This window comes from Dreissena polymorpha, chromosome 1 (assembly GCF_020536995.1).
Source record: "Dreissena polymorpha isolate Duluth1 chromosome 1, UMN_Dpol_1.0, whole genome shotgun sequence".
Taxonomy (NCBI): Eukaryota; Metazoa; Mollusca; class Bivalvia; order Myida; family Dreissenidae; genus Dreissena; species Dreissena polymorpha.
This window is the reverse complement of record NC_068355.1, coordinates 47,766,341-47,784,833: the sequence shown is the minus strand read 5'-3', so window position 1 is coordinate 47,784,833 and position 18,493 is coordinate 47,766,341. Positions and strand designations below refer to the sequence as shown.

The following is an 18,493-nucleotide window of genomic DNA, read 5'->3' as shown; positions in this document are numbered from 1 at the left end:
TTTTTTATTATAGTTGGCGATGTATACTACCGTTTCTAAAAAGTAATGTTTATATCAACGCGCTAACGTAATAGCAAATGTAGAATTTATAAAGCTAAAGAAAAGGAACTTTTTTTTCAAGCATAGCGACCAAACCACAATATCGACAACCACCCCACCCACCTCGTCTCTCCTCGTACCAACAAGGACAGATGCGTTTACAAGTCAAACACCTGAACATACAGATACAACTAAAGCACACAGTGCTTCTTTTGCTTTCTCTTCAACAGGTATTGATATCCTTTTACTACTTTTTATTACGTCACAATGCAGTTAACGCGTCCTTCTTTATTTTTATTATTATTATTAAGAACGTGTGTGTTATAACGTTGTTAAACGTTTGGATATAATATAATGTTAAATTAAAGAATAATTGTCATAAATTGCTGACTGACATCTTAAATTATGATTTTAAATATACATGTACATGTGATTTCTGTATTGGTCGTGCATTATTTTTGTTATTTTATAACTAAGTGTTCGTAACAAACATTCATTTGTTCATCAGATTTTGCTACACAAGCAACAAGCAAAGGAACGGACACAACCGTCCCCAGCACAGTTACGGACATGTTGACATTAACGGCGCCGTTTGCCTCCATTAACGCAGCTTCTGGTTCCACGTTGACTAGCAGTCAATACGGGTCAACAACTGTGTTCACATGGCCGCCTTCCATGGTGTTCTATGGGCCGATATCGGCGACCAGCTCCCATCCAACCTATCCGACAACATCACATGCGTAACAGTTTATATATTTTATGAATCAATTAAAATTTATAACGGAAAACGACTTTTTTAAAAAAAAATTAACTTATCCTTTTGCTCTTTGGTCCAACTGAGCACCGGGTTCTCGATGTTTAAGTTTTTATCCACCTCCTGGCTTCCGAACTCGACACCAACTTGAATTGTCAATTGAACGATGTCAGCTTAATAATTCAAGTCTGTCAAAATGGTTCACACGGCAATGGCTGATTGTGGTGTTTGACTGATCTGCTGACAAACTGAGCTATAAGAACTTATGTATGTGGCTTTGACAAATAAAATTAACTTTCACGTTTTTCAGACATGTTTATTATCTACGTTAAGTCATTGTAAATAAACATCATCAAACATTTATTATGGTAAAATATATGCACAACTTTTAAGACACACTCTTGATGCATGTGTGAAATTCCTTTTCAAATACTTTAAAGCGGTACATTTTTGACACTAAAATTTAAATAATTATTCTTCAGAATGTGTGTCAATATATACCCGTGGGCATAATGCACAACTATGAAGAAATAACTATCAAACACTACATACGAAGTAAATAGGCACACACTCTTTAAGTGATGCTGATAGTACCCGATTAACATTCCTGTTTCGTTGTATACTTAAATCATTTATGCCTAGCGTCTAGAAAAAAAGCCTTGGCAAACAGCGTAGACCCAGATGAGACGCCGCATGATGCGGCGTCTCATCTGGGTCAGCGCTGTTTGCTTAAAGGAATTTCTGTAAGAAATATTCTAAATATAGAAATAAATATGCTAGACATCCCTAATTATGGAAATAGATTGATCCAATTTAGAAGGATGGGAGAGTCCACTAGGCATAAATGGGTCAATTTAATATTTACCGTCTGGATTTATCCCTTTTAATGTAGGATACATAAATAAATCGCATATAGTCGGTGTATCACGATTGCTCAGCACATAAGGGACTATTTAAAGTATGCATCCGCGACAAGTACAATTAAAAATGTATAATTGATATTTCTATAATATGTGATCCGTCCAAACTTATTCAATATAATTAAATAGTCACATTATGTATCAAGTTGTGAATAAATGTTGTTGAAAATCTTACGTCTATTTCACAACTTAAACAGAGATTTTTTGAGTTCTCAGGTTTCAGTACCTAAGGAATCGGGATTTTAACGGACGGTATAAACATTACTTGCTCGCAAGCAAACAACTTATACAAATGGTGCGTGGGGAAACTGTCTTGTCTAGTAACGTGACAATACTAGAGATGATTAGACGATCTTGCAAAGTTGTTGTAGATAACCGCGTGTGTCTATGAGGAATAAAGTTAGCTGAGAGTAAAACTTAATACCGGAGATATCAGCCTGGTATATACAGTGACTCCAAATTCCACATACGATCAAGCAAAATGGGGACAGGAAGAAACGGAGAGTTGGGCTTTCATTTGACTTTTGGAAAAGGTAACCGGTTTATAGTCTGCGTAAGATTTAACAATAAGTGTACTATTACAACAATAACAATAATAAAAAAGAACTACTACTACCACTAAAACACCAACAACTACAACAACAACAACTACTACTACTACTACTACTACTACTACTACTACATGTACTACTACTTCTACTACTACTACTACTACTACTACTACTACTACTACTACTACTACTACTACTACTACTACTACTACTACTACTTCTACTACTACTACTACTACTACTTCTACTACTACTACTACTACTATTACTACTACTACTACTACTACTACTACTACTACTACTACTACTACTACTACAACTACTACAACTACTACTACTACTACCACTACTACTACTACTACTACTACTACTAGAAGAAGTAGTAGTAGTTGTAGTAGTAGTAGTATCTTTAATATAACATATGTAATAATGCCAAATATGTAGGAACTAGTTTAATTATGAAAATGTTCACACATTTAAATTGCACATACAAATCTCGCGATTCTTCAATACTATACTTTCTTGCAGCATTTATCCTATGTTTCCTGGTCATCCTGATAGCGGTTGGAGTCGGCCTTATTGTTCATTTCTCGGAAAACCGAAAGTTCGAGTGTGTATTACCGGAAATCAGGTCCGGCGACGCTACAGGGCAGCTCCACGAGCAGAGCACACGGCGGCCGACACGTGAGTTCCACACATTTATATCTGCGTTTGATAAATACTTCTCAATACGCGTTCAAAGATTTCGTATTAATATGTTTAAGATAATGTCTTATTATGCTTTGTACGGTAAATTTATCTTAAAGGGACCTTTTAACAGATTTTGGCATGTATTGACGTTTGCCATTAATTGCTTAATATTGATGAATGTAAACATTGGATCTAAAAAGCTCCAGTAAAAATAAGAATACAATTAAAGAAAGAAAAACAAGTAATCCTCAACTAGGATCGAACCGCTGACCCCTGAAGTAAAAGTCTAACGCTTAGACTATTCGGCCATCCGCTCTCATACGTTGAGTGATGTGTTTTATACGTTATTTAAGTAATCATTGTAGTGTCACAAAATAAAACGACAACAATAGAACTCTCCAAATTATTCAATCGTTTGGCTTTGCAATGCTTTAAAATTTTCAGGTTTTTCAAAATATGCTTTTAATGGATATTTTAGAGCATGTTAAATGTTCAGTATTACTGTTTCTTCACAAATAGTATAACTACAACACAAATTTATAAATAGGATATAAAATTAAGTTATTATTTTCATTTAATATTTTCTATTTCATGTCCTTTCTTGACAAACATATTTATCGTAAATGTATATTTAGTATTTCCACAGGAGAGAAACTCACGAAGCAATCGTTAACATCCCATCGGTTAACCGTTTTGAGTATTGCGAATTTCAGAAGAGCACAGCTACAAATTGTTTTATTTCGACTGGAAAGGCCGTGGTGAACTATCTCGAATGATTTTCACAGCAGTGGGTCAAACCTTTATCGACCGTAGGATAGACTTCTTCAAAGAGTGACCCGTTATTAAATACAGTGAGTGACTGGCGCTTTTAAATACAATGCAACTTAAATTTTGTTCGTGTGTGTTCTTATAACTTTGCAAGGTAATAAAGACAGACATGCGTAAAGGTCGATTTAATGGACTCAAAAGAATTGGCCGAATCATATGTGCCTCGTTCTTGGAAAACTGGGATAATTGTATGTGATGGAAGTGTCTTCCCAGATTCAGTCCGCACAGGCAAATCTGGAACGATACTTTCCACTTAAACTGATTTGGCGCTAAAAAAAGACTTCATTTGAACGAAAAATACCATACAAGCGGAAAGTTTCGTCCATGATACACGCCGGGTATGCGGATACTTTGATAAGAGATGGCGCTTCGATACCAGATAACAACAAAAGCCACGCGCGAGAATTGAGTTCTTTAGCTTTTTTGCATTTATATTCTGTTCATTTGGTTTTCAGACACGTAACATTGTTTGGTCGATTAATGGTATAGTACTTCGTATAGCGGAGCAAGAAAGTCGTGAAAAAAAAAACAGTGGATTATAAAAATGAGATAAAATTTCATCGATAATCTTCATGAATTCGATGATCAGTACGTATTTCAACAAAATAAAAATACTTGGAAAAAAAAACCAAGAACGTGCCAACTAATCGAAATAAAAGATCAATATGTCCATTAATGTTACAACATGTTAAAGTTTAGTTGAATAACGTATTTGAGGAAATCAAAATGTTTTAAGAGTCGGATGCCAAAGTTTCATGGACACTTCTTTTACCGATCATCTCAAAGCCAATGGCACTTCGATTCCAGATACCTCGACACTTTTTACCAGATATAACACACTGTATTTAGTTAATCAGAAATGCAGAATTCGCTGTGGAATACTGTTAAAGTAAGCAGGTAATAAATAAAAATGTATGTGCTGACGTAAATTAAAAACGAATTACCGAAATATGTTCTTATCCCTTTGGAATATGATAATAAAAGGGAAAGGGAAGTGTAAAGCTCAATATAAAGGGAGTTTTCAAATCTCTTTTAAATTTTGTGGATACGCATAAGTATCGTCTTCATGATGCGATTCTTATTAGCACTAATGATAAAGGATTTTATGAGGTGTATTGGCCGCTTTAAGACCCCTTGCTCCCCTTATCTAGAGTCCTGCTATAAGTTCAATGGAACACAGTCGTGTTGATCCACATGATTCGTTGTATTTTCAAATCTCTTAATCTTAATTTACCACTAAAAATCAAGTTTATTATTAATACAATTATTTTCGGTCGTCACTTGAAATATATTACTTCCGAAATAAGCATTTGAATCTTATTTAAAATTTGCACGGATAATATTAATTATATAAATTAATAGAAATAAGACTTTTGAAAACGAACAACGCCATTGGTTATATTTTACATGTGTACATGTATATGTAATTACTTAATGCAAAGATTCCTAATGTGTCGGGCTTGACAATGCAAATTGATTCGTACTTCAAAATTTTTGGTAAGAATAGCCATAATATACATAAATGCATTTCAGGTAGAAGATAAAACTCGGTTATCAGAGTGTCCAATTTGTTGAAAGTCTCTGTTATCTGAACCGCCCTATATCGGGAATCAAAGTATCCGCAACTTCATGAATACCACTTATTAAAACATGCTCTATCTTCGTTTATATTTTATTGAATACTATCAAAATGTCAGTATTTGAAGCACAGTGATTACTCTACATGCTGGAATATCAAACAATTTCCTGAAATATTTCTAAGTAGTTTTATTTCGTTGAAATGTTAACTGTTCATCCAGTTTGCTGTTTTCCGACCGAATTTTCTATTTTGGGGGGAAAAATCTACCATTCTTTCGTGATGTTTTTCTTTGCAATTGAAAAGGATACACCATTTATAAACTCGATCATGCGCCTTGTCTAAAAAACTAATCTATATGATATAACTTTTTAAAAAAACTGATGAACTTACCTCTCGCGCGTGGCTTTTGTTGTTATCTGGAATCGAAGTGCCATCTGTATCAAAGTATCCGCATACCCAGCGTGTGATAAGCCTCTGCGGATTATACAGGCTAATCTCGGATGAACCTTTACGCACATGAATGAAACCCAATTTTCTGAGCGCGGCTCATATTTGCTTACAAGAAAATATTAAATATTCCAGCAATGCCCCAGTATGTCGTACCAGTGATCGAGGTTGACGGACGGACGAACGTCACACAGAGCATGGCGATAACTCGCTACCTGGCCAGGCAATTTGGTAATTACATGTACTAGTATATGGTAAGATGTTTTCAAAATGTGTATTAATGGCTATGATTATTATTTGTTTATTAGCACACGTTTTGTCAGACATATATGTTACAGAAATGTTATCGACATATATTAAGAATTGATTTAGATAATTATATTACATGCTATGTTTCAGACCGAAAAGAAAGTAACGGAACGATTGTAAAAAGGCATTGAAAAATGCATTGTTTCAAATCGTTTGTCGAAACGACATGCTAAAAAAATTTATGTCGAAATAAATAAGTCACAACTAGTTCAGATAAATATTGAAATGTAAATTTATTCAGCAGCAATCATTTACCGTGCCTTTCTGTATATTTTATTTTTTTCCAAACTGTATGGTAAGAACGCACAAGAGATGACGCTGGTAGACCAGATCATAGAGACAGTGGTGGATATTTTCTTCGGAGTGCTCAAATTTCAGGAAACTCCAAACGCGACAGAAAGAGTATAAACTACATGAACTAATATCTCGGATACACAATCTAGAACACTACATTAAAAGTATTAATATTGTAATGAACTATTGTGAATGTAATTTTAAGGCCGAGCGAATACAGACGTGCTCCGTGGCCCTGTCGCACTTAAACATAAGACCCAGATACCACTTGAAATGTTTTCCCCGATGGGTGGCTGATTTTCCTATTCTTTGTAATTCGAACATATTTCGTGGAGCACGGCTAGAAGAAAAGTGATGTCCTAAATATAAACAGCGCAATCTAAAAGCCTGTCGGCTTTACCAGCAAATTTTAATGTAAATTCTCTACTACATCGACTACTAGAACATATTAAAACCATATGACCACAGTTGCCTGGTCAGTGTTGACACCAGTGACATAATTTAATGAGTATTTAAGCATGCCAAACATGAAGCCTCCCTATTAAGCAAATATAAACCACATGAACCTTGGGTTATCACCAGTTTCGACCTCATTCCTTGTTAAAGGAACGGCTGTACACTGTTTATTTTTTTATATTAAACATAAAAAAGCTCTGAATTCAGAGAATATATGTTTTGATTTTGCAATTTAAGTACAAATTCTGACCTCAGGGACAGACTTTAAACTATATTGATAATGGCCACTATAGATTGTCATATACAGTAACCAATTTGAAACTTCTTGGTGTTGTGTTTTCAGATGTGAAGATAAACTGTTTCAGACAAATAATTGCTAAGGCAGTATTAAACTTATAAACACGCCATATTTGTTTTCCAGGCAAGAGTCAAGGCGGAGTTCTTCGAGGATAACTGTCCGAAGTATCTGCAGTTTCTCGAGAACCTCGTTGCAGTAGGAGGTAGAGACAATATCGCAGTCGGCGATGGGGTATGCTTGTACTGTGCAAACGAATACAAAAAATATGCAAAGACCATATTAACATATGAAAAACCATATCACCATATGAAAAAAATATCGTACTTTTTTCATTTCAAGTTTAAATATTGTATAAATAGTATATATTAAGAGAACATGAACATATCAGAAAGCGTATATACCGTAGCCTTTTCGCATTCAACAACGATTGAACTAACCATGTACAATTTTACCGAGATTATGCGGTTTGCGAGATTCACAATATCTATTGACTACATAGTTCGAACAAAGATATTGTATTTTCAGTTAACGCTCGCTGACCTCGCGCTGCACGTGTACATCGAGCACACTGAGGCCCACGTGACACCATTAGACCGGCCTCTTTTCAATAACTACACGCGATTGTCTGAAAACGGGAGGAACACAGAGCGCATTCCCAAAATAAGGTATTATCTCGCTAACAGACCACACACTGACCTATAAACCGATGATTGTGTAATTGTTCATAGCGATGTTATTTATAAATGCGCCTTGCATTAACTTTGTTATACATACGTTATATATAATCGCATAGAACGTGTGATAATTCATTCCGGAAATAAAGTAAGTTTGGCCCTCCTTGCATGTGCGTTTAACATACTGTTTTCATTGGTAATGTATATATGAATTGCTTTGTGTGTTGCGCTAGGTGTTGTTAGTTTATCTATTGTTCGGTTATATTTTCTTCCAGTTGCAAAACATTTTCCGCAACTCCCACTACGATATCGACAAATATGACAATTGTTTGTTTTTACGCATTACATATTGCTTATAGAATCGTCATAGTATGTTTTTCGTTGTATGTTATCCATAAAAATGGACATACAATTATAGAGAAAAACGGGTTGCGTCCGAACATCAGGTATGCTTTCAAATTAACTGTCTATTCAGGGATCTTGCTTTTCAATGTTAAATTCACGAAAGAACCACAATCATACACATATGAACAACTCAAACGGTAACTGTCTTCAAAGTATTCATATAACACAGGAAAAGTCATTGACTCACTCAAATGCCTAAAGCTAGGGAATCAAAAAAAGCATCCAAAGCATCCGGTCCTGATGGAATTGATAATCGAATCATTAAAAAAGTCAATGTATCAATTAAGCTACCGATTGTGTGATTTGTTCAACTCTTGTTTAAATACTTAAAAATGCTTTCTTGTTGGACAATTTCTAATGTGTGTCCAATTTTCAAAAAGGATGATCCATCCGTAGTGTCAAACTATCGACCTATAAAATTGTTAAATACTATCGAGAAGGTCTTTATTAGAAAATTACATAAACACATTTTAAATTTTCTTCATTGAAGTTCTTTTTTTTTTCGCCCACTCAGTCTGGCTTCTGCCTGGTGACTCGACTGTGAATCAGCTTACATATATTTACATTATATTTTGCAGAGCCCTTGACGATGGCCTTGAGGTCAGAGCTGTATTTTGTTTTATATACGAGTAAGTTACCCTTATAATAAAGTATGACGCAAAGGACAATATACAAACTACAACAAGCAGGCATTCGAAGAATCTTACCTGTTTGTGAAATTATCTTTCTGATCATAAGCAAACATTAATCTTACCGGGAGCGCATTTAAATCCGATCGCTGGAGTTCCTCAAGGCTCTGTTCTAGGTCCACTTATGTTTCTAGTGTATGTAAATGACATTATCGCTGGCATACAAGCACACATATATTTGATTGCTGATGATACTAGTCTTTTCATGGTCATGAACTCGCCAAATTGAACTGCAGCCATATTTGAATCAGACATTGATACAATCTCCAATTGGGGTGATACATGGTTAGTATCCTTTAGACTATCATTATCCGAATCAAACCTAATATCTCGTAAAAATAATAAACCATCTCATCCATCGCTGACTATGCAGAACATTACTGTACCTGTTGTCAATGTTCATGAACACTTATATGTATTTATGTCTAATGATTGTACTTGGCATGCACATATATCTTTTATTAAGGAAAATGCATGGACACAAGTTCATATAATGTCCCGATTAAAAATAATTATTGACAGAAAACTCTTGAGAAAATAAACGTTTTATTCTGAGACCAATTCTTGAATATTCCGATGTTGTTCTTGATAATTGTACACAAAATGAAAATGACGAACTAGAAAAGATCGAAAAGGAAGCCGCTCGAATATTATCTGGATGCACGCGTCTTGTCTCATTAGACGATCTTTATAATGAGCCAGGATGGGAGAAAAGTCAACGAAGACGTAAACATAAATTAATATAAATGTATAAAATGAACTCTAGTAATGTGCCTACTTACTTACAATCTCTTTAGCCCGTAACAGTTGAGACAGGCAGCAATTACTCTCTCAGAAATTCTTGACATCTTCAAACAATACAGACCCGAACATCACTGTACTAACATTCGTCCCTACCATCTAATATATCTTAATGGATTAGTTTTCCCGACGATGTCAAAAACGCCAAATCGATCATTTCCTTTAAAAGGCACATTAACATAGATCGACCGACTCCAAATCCTTTTTTTCATCCGGCGCGAGATGCTCTCCAATGCTGCATACGCACTTAAGAACAAATTGTAGGGCCCTTATTGAACATCTTTTCAGACTGAACATCATAACTTAACCTCTGCGTCTCTGTGGACTCCACGAAACGACATCACATTATTTTCTCGAATGCACTCAGTTGCATATATCCGTGGTGAACTTATAAACACGATATCTGTATATTCCGTACCATGCATTGAAACTATTCTATAGGGAGTCGAAACACGTGACTACTTAGCCTGATGCAATTCATAAATTTATTATCGATAGTAAGCGATATGATACGTAAATATTTTACAGATTCTTTCAAAACATTTTCCTTATTTTCCCAAACTTCACCCACATTTTCTCCTACACTTTCCAACTTTCGTCCTTTAATCTATAACAATTGCCACCCTGTCATCGGAGTTGCTCTTTTTGCCTAGGGTGTTTCTTTACTTATTATTTTATTATGTAATTATATTCGTACTAAACCATACATATGTATATATTCCAAGGCGAGGGAGAAGAAGCATATACAACATTGTCTCTCGTTTTCATCCCATTCAAGCATGTTATTATTTTTATAAAGGTTGCATGAAATTATATGCATGAAAATGCTTGTTTTAAATAAATATGTTTAAACTAAGAAATATCAACTGTCTAGGGTAAAAAATGAGAACCGATATTTCTTTTACAAAACAATTAATCGGACTTTGATAATATATAACAAGCGTCATCCAATTGATAAAATTTCCATTATGATTTTTCGGTTAATTAGGAATAAATCACGTTTTTTTAATTATATATGTCAATATACGAAATGAACGCACTTCGATGTAAACGTAAGTAAAAACATAAATATCATAATTTCATAAAACACATAGCAACACCAGTTCTTAAACCGATGCATCCATATTTGCTATATGAAGAAGAACTGTCGAAAAAGGCAATGTTCATCCTATAATAACATTAATGCGTGTTAGTATAAAAATAAACTAATATTAATAAATTCAGTTGCTAAACGAGAAATCTTAACGACTCGTAAACGATTAATACTGTTTTCTTACAATGATTCAAATGCTTGTTTGTTTTAAATATCTATTTAGACGTTTTTTTGCAATTAACACATAATTGAAACTTTAACTTAAAGGGGCCGTCCAATGGATTTTGGCATGTATTGAAGCATGTCATTAAATGCTTTATATTGATACATTTAAACATTTGACCTTAACATCTCTAGTAGAAAAAAAATACAATTTAAAAAAAGGAAAAATGGAAACCTCAACAGGGCTCGGACCACTGACCCCTGGAGTTCTGGAGTAAAAAGTCCTCCGCCTAGACCACTCGACCATCCATACTCATGCTTAGAGCGGATGTATTTTTTACCTATATAAGCAATTCTCATAATTTGCCAAAATATAATTATAACAACAAAACTTTCCAAATTATTCAATCGAAATGACGCTTAATATTTTTCAGGTTTTCAAATCGTCAAAAGATGCATGTAATGGATATTTAACAGCATGTTAAATGGTCAGTATTACTATTCCCTAAAAAATATCATAACAAAAAGGAAAATTTGCGAATCTGAAACAATTTTTTTTTAATTTTGTCAATTTACCAATCCATTGGACGGCCCCTTTAATACAAAATTAATCATCTGCATAGATTGAAACATTACTTAACACCTAACTATGCTACTTAAATAGTAAGAGGCTCTTAAGAATAACATATTTCAACAATTCGTTTTTTCATAGGTTTGATAACACGCGTTTAACACGCTTCAGGGATTTGGTAAAAACTTTTCCCATTTCCTCTGATTGTTTGCACTTGAATTTACCGCCCATCCATCGCTTGATATGTGAGTACTTAAATCTCATTAAAATTATTCTTTCAATTGGATATGAACCAATAAAATGGTTGAAAAGAACACATTTTCGGAACTCCTTTTTCTTTTTTTAGATTATCATAAATAATTTGATGTATATTTTCTATGATCACGAGTGAATTAAAATCGCCATTCCACCGATTCCAACCAATTTTCTTTTTGGCATGGGGCGTAGCCCCAAGGCCATAGTAGTTATATCAATTTCTGAGCCTATTCGAATTGACTGTCTGCTAAAAACCTAATTCCCCAAACTCCGATTTACCACTTAATTCATGCGCAATAAAAGTAGTTCTTCGCAGATCTCATTAACCCGCCTTGTAAATACAGAATGTTACTATATAACATGACAGTGTCATCAAAGTGTAAAAAATATTATTGAAGCAAAATTGCTAAGCATTGGCTACGACATAGTTTTTATTGGTTACAAATACATGCGAGAAAAAGGTTCCCTACTTGACGGTCTAGGCCGAAAAGATACTAGTGTTTACGGAGACAGTAAGAATATTTTTTTTCTGAGACATTTTATGAAGACATTATATTTGGTATGTATAAACATATTTTAAAATATTGTTATTTTATTTTGCGTTAACAAGAAATTCCAGAAATAAGAAAATGTAAAACAATAAGAACAAATATTCACGATCATTCTCGGAAATAGACGAAGTAACTGGATATGGTATTTCACTGCACAGATCGAGCGCGCAAATCGAGCGCGAAAAGTTCTACGTGAGACAAAGTACACAATCTGTACACCTTTCTTTATCAGGGTTAGTGGATTTTCTTTTGTATACACATTACAAAGGAAGTATGAGTGTTTTCCTGATCTGTTAATTATGTAATAGAAAGCTATTTTAGGCTATTGAACGTGATTTATTTGACGCCAACAATAACAGTTTTTCTGCGGCCATGTTGTTGTTGTGTTGTATATCTTCACCGCCTATGTAGAAAAACCTCTACCAGATCTGTAGAGTTGAACAAAAGGTTATCGTTCACACCACCAGTATCGTGTAGTCCTCCACCGTCTATGTATAGTGTAGTATATACACAAATATTGTCTTTTCTTCCAGTCTCTGAGCTTCTGAACTCAACCGCTAGGGTCAATCCGTATAAATTCGGACAAATGGAGAAATTCGGTCAATACATCCTAAATGCATTTTATCTCACACTAAATCAAGCCACAGGCCTTCAGCGCCTACAACGCTTTGATTATTTTATGCTTTTTTCACCGTTTATTTACATTGTAAAAGAGTTTAACTTGAGAATTTCGGTGGTATAATGACGTCATTCGTCACACTAATGACGTCATTTTGTATTTTGAAATGTATTTAGGCACGGCATTGGAGAAACACCGAGAAAGGGTAACTTTTCAGCGAAAGTGAAACAGCTGTTAATTATTTTCTTGAAAAAAGGGCATAAAAGAAACAGAAAATGTGTTCATGTCAGCGTAAAATCGTTTGTTATTTCACTCGTGATCATAGAAAAATAATATTTTCACGGGTTGCGCAATTTCTATATATATTTTCTATGATCACTCGTGAAATAACAAACGATCTTACACTGACATGAACAAATATCCTCTATACATTATGCGCAATTCTGAAATTGCCATCTAGATACAAGGTTAAAGCGCACCAAAGTTGTACGTGATTCCATGTTATATTTTCATGAAATATTCACGTGTATTTACCGCATTTGTAATGCAAGATTTAATACAATATGAAAATTATGAGATTATGTTAATGTTGTATAAAAGGCTACTATTGTGGATGATGCATCATCGGTTTACACATATTGTCATCTCTTAGAGGTAAGTTTTCATGGCTAGCGACAAATAAATGCCAATCGCACACAGTGCAAATGTACAAGACAAACACAAATGATTAAAAAAGGAGTGCGTGTTTTGAACCAGGGAATGTCGTCAACCGCTCACTGCTCTCTGGTGTGTTTCCTGACGAGTTGAAGGGAGCTGTCATTAAACCTATTTTAAAGAAGAAAGGGCTTCCACTTGAACTGCACAATTATCGTCCTGTGTGAAATCTAACATTTCTCTCAAAAATTCTTGAGAAGGCTGCAATACATCAGATAAACAACCACATTGAGTCAAATAACCTCCTGCCAACATATCAAAGTGCCTATCGTAAACATCATGGAGTAGAGGCAGCCATGGTTAAAATGTTCCATGACCTTTTGGAGACCATAGACACAAACCTAATAACCGCCAAACCATTGTAATAATGATAGACCTAAGTGCTGCGTTTGACACTTTTGATATTCATATTCTTATTCAAATTATCCAAATGAGTTTGGAATCCAAGGTATCCCATTAAAATGGATTGAGTCATACCTTACTTACAGAACAATGAAGGTTTTGATTGAACAATCTTCATCTGTCGGCCTTTGAGATTCGGCGTCCCCCAAAACTCCTGTGCCGGACCAGTGATTTTCACTCTGTATATATCGGCCCTTAACAAGGTGGTTCAAAAGTATCCAGCTGATCTGTATGCAGACGACCACACTGATTGCCTTCAAGATTCAGACAGGAAATCATGAAAATGACGCATACGTTCTACAACAACTTGATAAGTGTCTCAATGATATTATAAACTGGATGACGACTTTCAAACTGAAAATGCACCAATGAAAGACAGAAATTATTTTATACGGAACAAGTCAACAATTATCTAAAATGTCCATATCAAGTGTGAGTGTTGGAGGATGCAAGGTTAAGTTAGTATACCATGTGAGAGATCTCGGTGTGACAATGACCAACACTCTTAACCTTGACCTTTACATCACGAACAAGTGCAAAATTGCCCAAATGCAATTGCGTAATCTAAAAGCCATACGCAGGCATTTGACACAGAAGTCAGCGGAGGTGTTAGTGCATGGTGTTGTACACTCCCATATTGATCTTCAGCGGACTCAAAATTATGTCGCAAGAGTGGTCCTGAATGCGTCAGTTGATCAACCAAGTGCTCAACTCTTGAAACAACTCCACTGGCTACCAGTAAAAGCTAGAATCATGTACAAAGTCCTGGTTATGGTCTTTCGTGTTGTCCATGGTAATGCTCCTGGTCACTTGCAAGAAATGTTTGTCCCAGCAAGTAGTCGGTATAGACTTCGATTACAAAGTGACTGCATTCTTGTATTCCCAGGAAGAAAACTAAGATGGCGGATAGATCTTTAGCTGTTGTTGGCCCGAAGTGGCGGAACAATCTACCAAGCACTTAAAAAACATTGGCAATGCGGTCTGTTTTAGATCAAGACTTAAAACTAATTTGTTAAATCTTTTTTACGGATAACCAATGTGCAGTGTTTGTGAAGCGCAATAGAATATTTTAACAATAATTTTGCGCCATATAAGTGACATATTTGTATTTGAATGCAAATCATACAATTATTAGTCTTAACCTCTTGTGGATGCCCAATCATCACAGTTGACCCGGCATTATATTCACATTTTAGCATCAAATACATATCCTTGTATTCAACATGTAATAATACATAAGCACAGAAAAGTAGATGCATCCTTTTTAATAACTCACTATTTATTTCATTAAATCAGATCTCTCGGTCATGCTTGGATATAATAAATTGAAGCATCATATCCAAATCAAGTACGCACGTTCATAAATGCGTCTTTTGTATTTTCTAAATACTGATTTGTCATACGATATAAAACCTTGCTTAATTTTTAGTGAAATGCCGATGAAGTCTTGTATAAAACACTCGTTGATTTTATTATGCACCATAATGTCACTTAACAATGGCTTATCGGAATCGGAAAGCAAACATATAACTTCTCGTGGAGAAAACATTGCTGCCCGTAGTTCGATGACAGAACGAACAACATATCACCCCACTTAATATATCTCTACAAATCGTCATAATTTTGTAAATGACATGGCTGGGTGTCAAATACCGAGTTTTGATTGTCAACGTTGAACGATAGAGTGTTGTAACGAAATTCATGTCAACGTGAAGATACCGCCATTAAGCTAACAGTTCCTCACTGTGTTTATAAATTTAAACGTGTGTTTATTTAAATTAATCGAAATAGCAACAAACAAACCCTTGTTCGTAGCACAACGTGAACCTGTATATTTGTATGCAATACAAGATTACTATTATCTTGAGAAAGATGATAAAATAAGCAACCCGAGTACACTCATACGTCTAAGGAAATATCGTTGTTTGTACAAAAGGTGAGGAGTGAAAACACTCGGGACAAATCACTTTAAAATCCAAATTTAATCACCTACACATTTTCAACTGATCACAAAATAACAAATAGATAATATTTTCTGAAGGTTTACTGGATTCTTTTGTAATAGAGGTTCATTTTTTCCCCAAGGAATCCAGCTATCTCGTGTGAATAACCAAATTCATTTGTTTATGCTTGACCAGCCATATTTATCTCGAAGTTTCTTTATATGACATTTTATGGAGTATTGATGTAAATAAACGTGTGATTGCTTAAGGTCAAACATACAACTTAACAAATATATCACTGTGTGTATGGTGAGTGATCTTCATTATGAGACAATATTAGACAATATTCTTTACTGAGGCAAGATACATACAGACCAGCAGGGATTTAGTTTTTAACATATTCGTTTTCATTAATTTAGCAGCAGCAGCAACTCCAACGTTTCAAACTTAAAGTACCGGGGGACACACTCAACTAAGTATTAAGTGTTCTATATCGGTCATTAAGCCTTTTATAGATTCGAATTCGTGAATATCGTTTTGTTAGATTTTGAAAACACGCATACATAGCCACGACGACTTTTTTACCCGTTTACATTTCAAAGATTTCTGCATTGTCAAAGTTATACGATGCGAAATGATCAGTGCGCTACGAATGAAGGTCATCATCAAACGGGATCGATTAATGAACACCATTACATCTGACCTTAATTTAAAAAGACGCCGTTAAATGACATTTTATTTCAGTAACTTTGTGTTCAGCGTGATGCATACATAATGGTTGTATGGCTTAAATAAATCATTTCATTTTAATAAATAGGTTACATAGTTAAGGTTATTGCTGATTAAATACGTTTATGGTATTGTCTCGTAAATTATGCAGTTACGCGGGAAAGAGCAACATGTCGTTTCAAGTTATGATTAACAGCGCTTCAAAGGAAGGTAGAACAAGAAAGAATAATACCCTTTTAGAAATAAAACTTATCTTTCCCTGTCCTTAGGTGCGAATGTTTTACCACTTTGTATCCCTGTCTTACTATATTGGGCATATTATAAATTAATGCTGATGAATGCAAACTTCTGCCGTCTTTCGAATTCTACATTATTCCCATACACTGTTTGTATTATATCCTACATAATTTACACATTCATATACAATAGATTTTAACCTACGCATAGTTTACTCTATTCATGGCTTTGACATTTTTGTAAATTGTCATTACATGTTAGATAGTTTACACCATTTCAGCCGAACATCCAACTGACAAAAGACAGACATAGTATAAGTCCCAAGCTTTTTTCTCAATCGTGTCATATTGTACTTTAAAATCGTAATGTTAATCATATTTATTAAAAAGTAGTATGCTATTTCGTATTATATCGCTTGAATATCTCTTGGAATAGCTAAATACTTTATTTTAACCAATTAGAAACTGTTCGATTAAAATCTTTATTTTCTTTTTGAATGAAACAAGCAGTTTTTGTATGAGAAATTTATTCCAGTCAAACGACAGTACATGTTTCTCAAATTGAAAATATATATTTCAAATACTATTTGGTAGAACAATATAGTGTTTCTGTATTTTGTTATACATATATAACCTTTCTCGACACTTTATATTGTGTGTTCTTAATTTGAAGTAAAAAAAACTCAATTTACTTTCTTAACTCACGGCTACAAGAGAATGCGCAAAAGCTTATTATGTTTTTTCACCACTATGACATGACACTTCAGACAGGCTACAGTTGTCAATATAACATAAAAATATAAATGTTGAGAACCTACTCAGTGTGATTGGGTCGATCAGTTCATGGTTGAGAACATTACATAAATCAGAAACTTTTTTTTATGAACCCCTTACCGAATACAAAAAAATCACGTTTTGAAATAGCGGATAAGAACCATTTTGTGAAGATTTTATCGTAAAGTTTCTTTACATGAGCCTTTAAGACAGGGATGTAAGTGAATTTCGTGCTAAGGATACAGACAATGGTATATTTCTTTCGCACCGAGTACTTTCCAACGTCATAACAGTAACGTGAAATGAATGATCATTGCATTTAATTACAAAAATCCATCTAAGCATGCATTGAACTTTTGTTTTCAGTGTGCAGCCTTTTAAGTCGTTTACCATATACACGTGTTCGTGCATTCTGTGAAATGAATGCGATTTCATGTTTGCATATTAGTCGGTATATCTCTAACTGACACAACTGATCTGCATTTAAATTGACTTCAATGAGTGTTAAATGAGACATAATTTGCATGTACAATTAATATTTAATGAACTGTTAACTTAACGTTTAATTCTACCACGTCCCACGACTTGTTTCCTTTATATAAAAGAGGAAAATATGTGTGGTTTACTTTGCAACAAACCATGAGGTGATGTTCTGAACTTAGTTCCATCCAGAAATTCAAAGAAAACGTTCGTTAAAATGCATATGGTTA

At 34.5% G+C, this 18,493-nt stretch overlaps 3 protein-coding genes and 1 long non-coding RNA gene across 8 annotated transcripts in view; 3 read left to right on the top strand and 1 right to left on the bottom strand.

Annotated features, from left to right (window-relative positions):
* The window catches only part of LOC127879101 (S-crystallin SL11-like), a 97,380-nt gene extending 89,335 nt beyond the window's left edge, over positions 1–8,045 (top strand). The window contains exon 11 of the mRNA XM_052425757.1: positions 7,691–8,045. Within this exon, the coding sequence (XP_052281717.1) occupies positions 7,691–7,867 (177 nt within the window). The 3' untranslated portion in view covers positions 7,868–8,045. The remainder of the gene's footprint in view (positions 1–7,690) is intronic.
* Positions 1–18,493, bottom strand: part of LOC127879074 (uncharacterized) — a 192,044-nt gene that overhangs the window by 64,387 nt on the left and 109,164 nt on the right. The window lies entirely within an intron of this gene.
* The window catches only part of LOC127879193 (uncharacterized), a 341,912-nt gene that overhangs the window by 276,394 nt on the left and 47,025 nt on the right, over positions 1–18,493 (top strand). The gene's annotated exons all lie outside the window — the stretch shown is intronic.
* Positions 2,797–7,399, top strand: LOC127879297 (uncharacterized). Its single transcript, XR_008049001.1, has 4 exons — positions 2,797–2,948; positions 3,668–3,805; positions 5,944–6,039; positions 7,289–7,399. It is a non-coding gene; the product is annotated as an uncharacterized LOC127879297 (long non-coding RNA).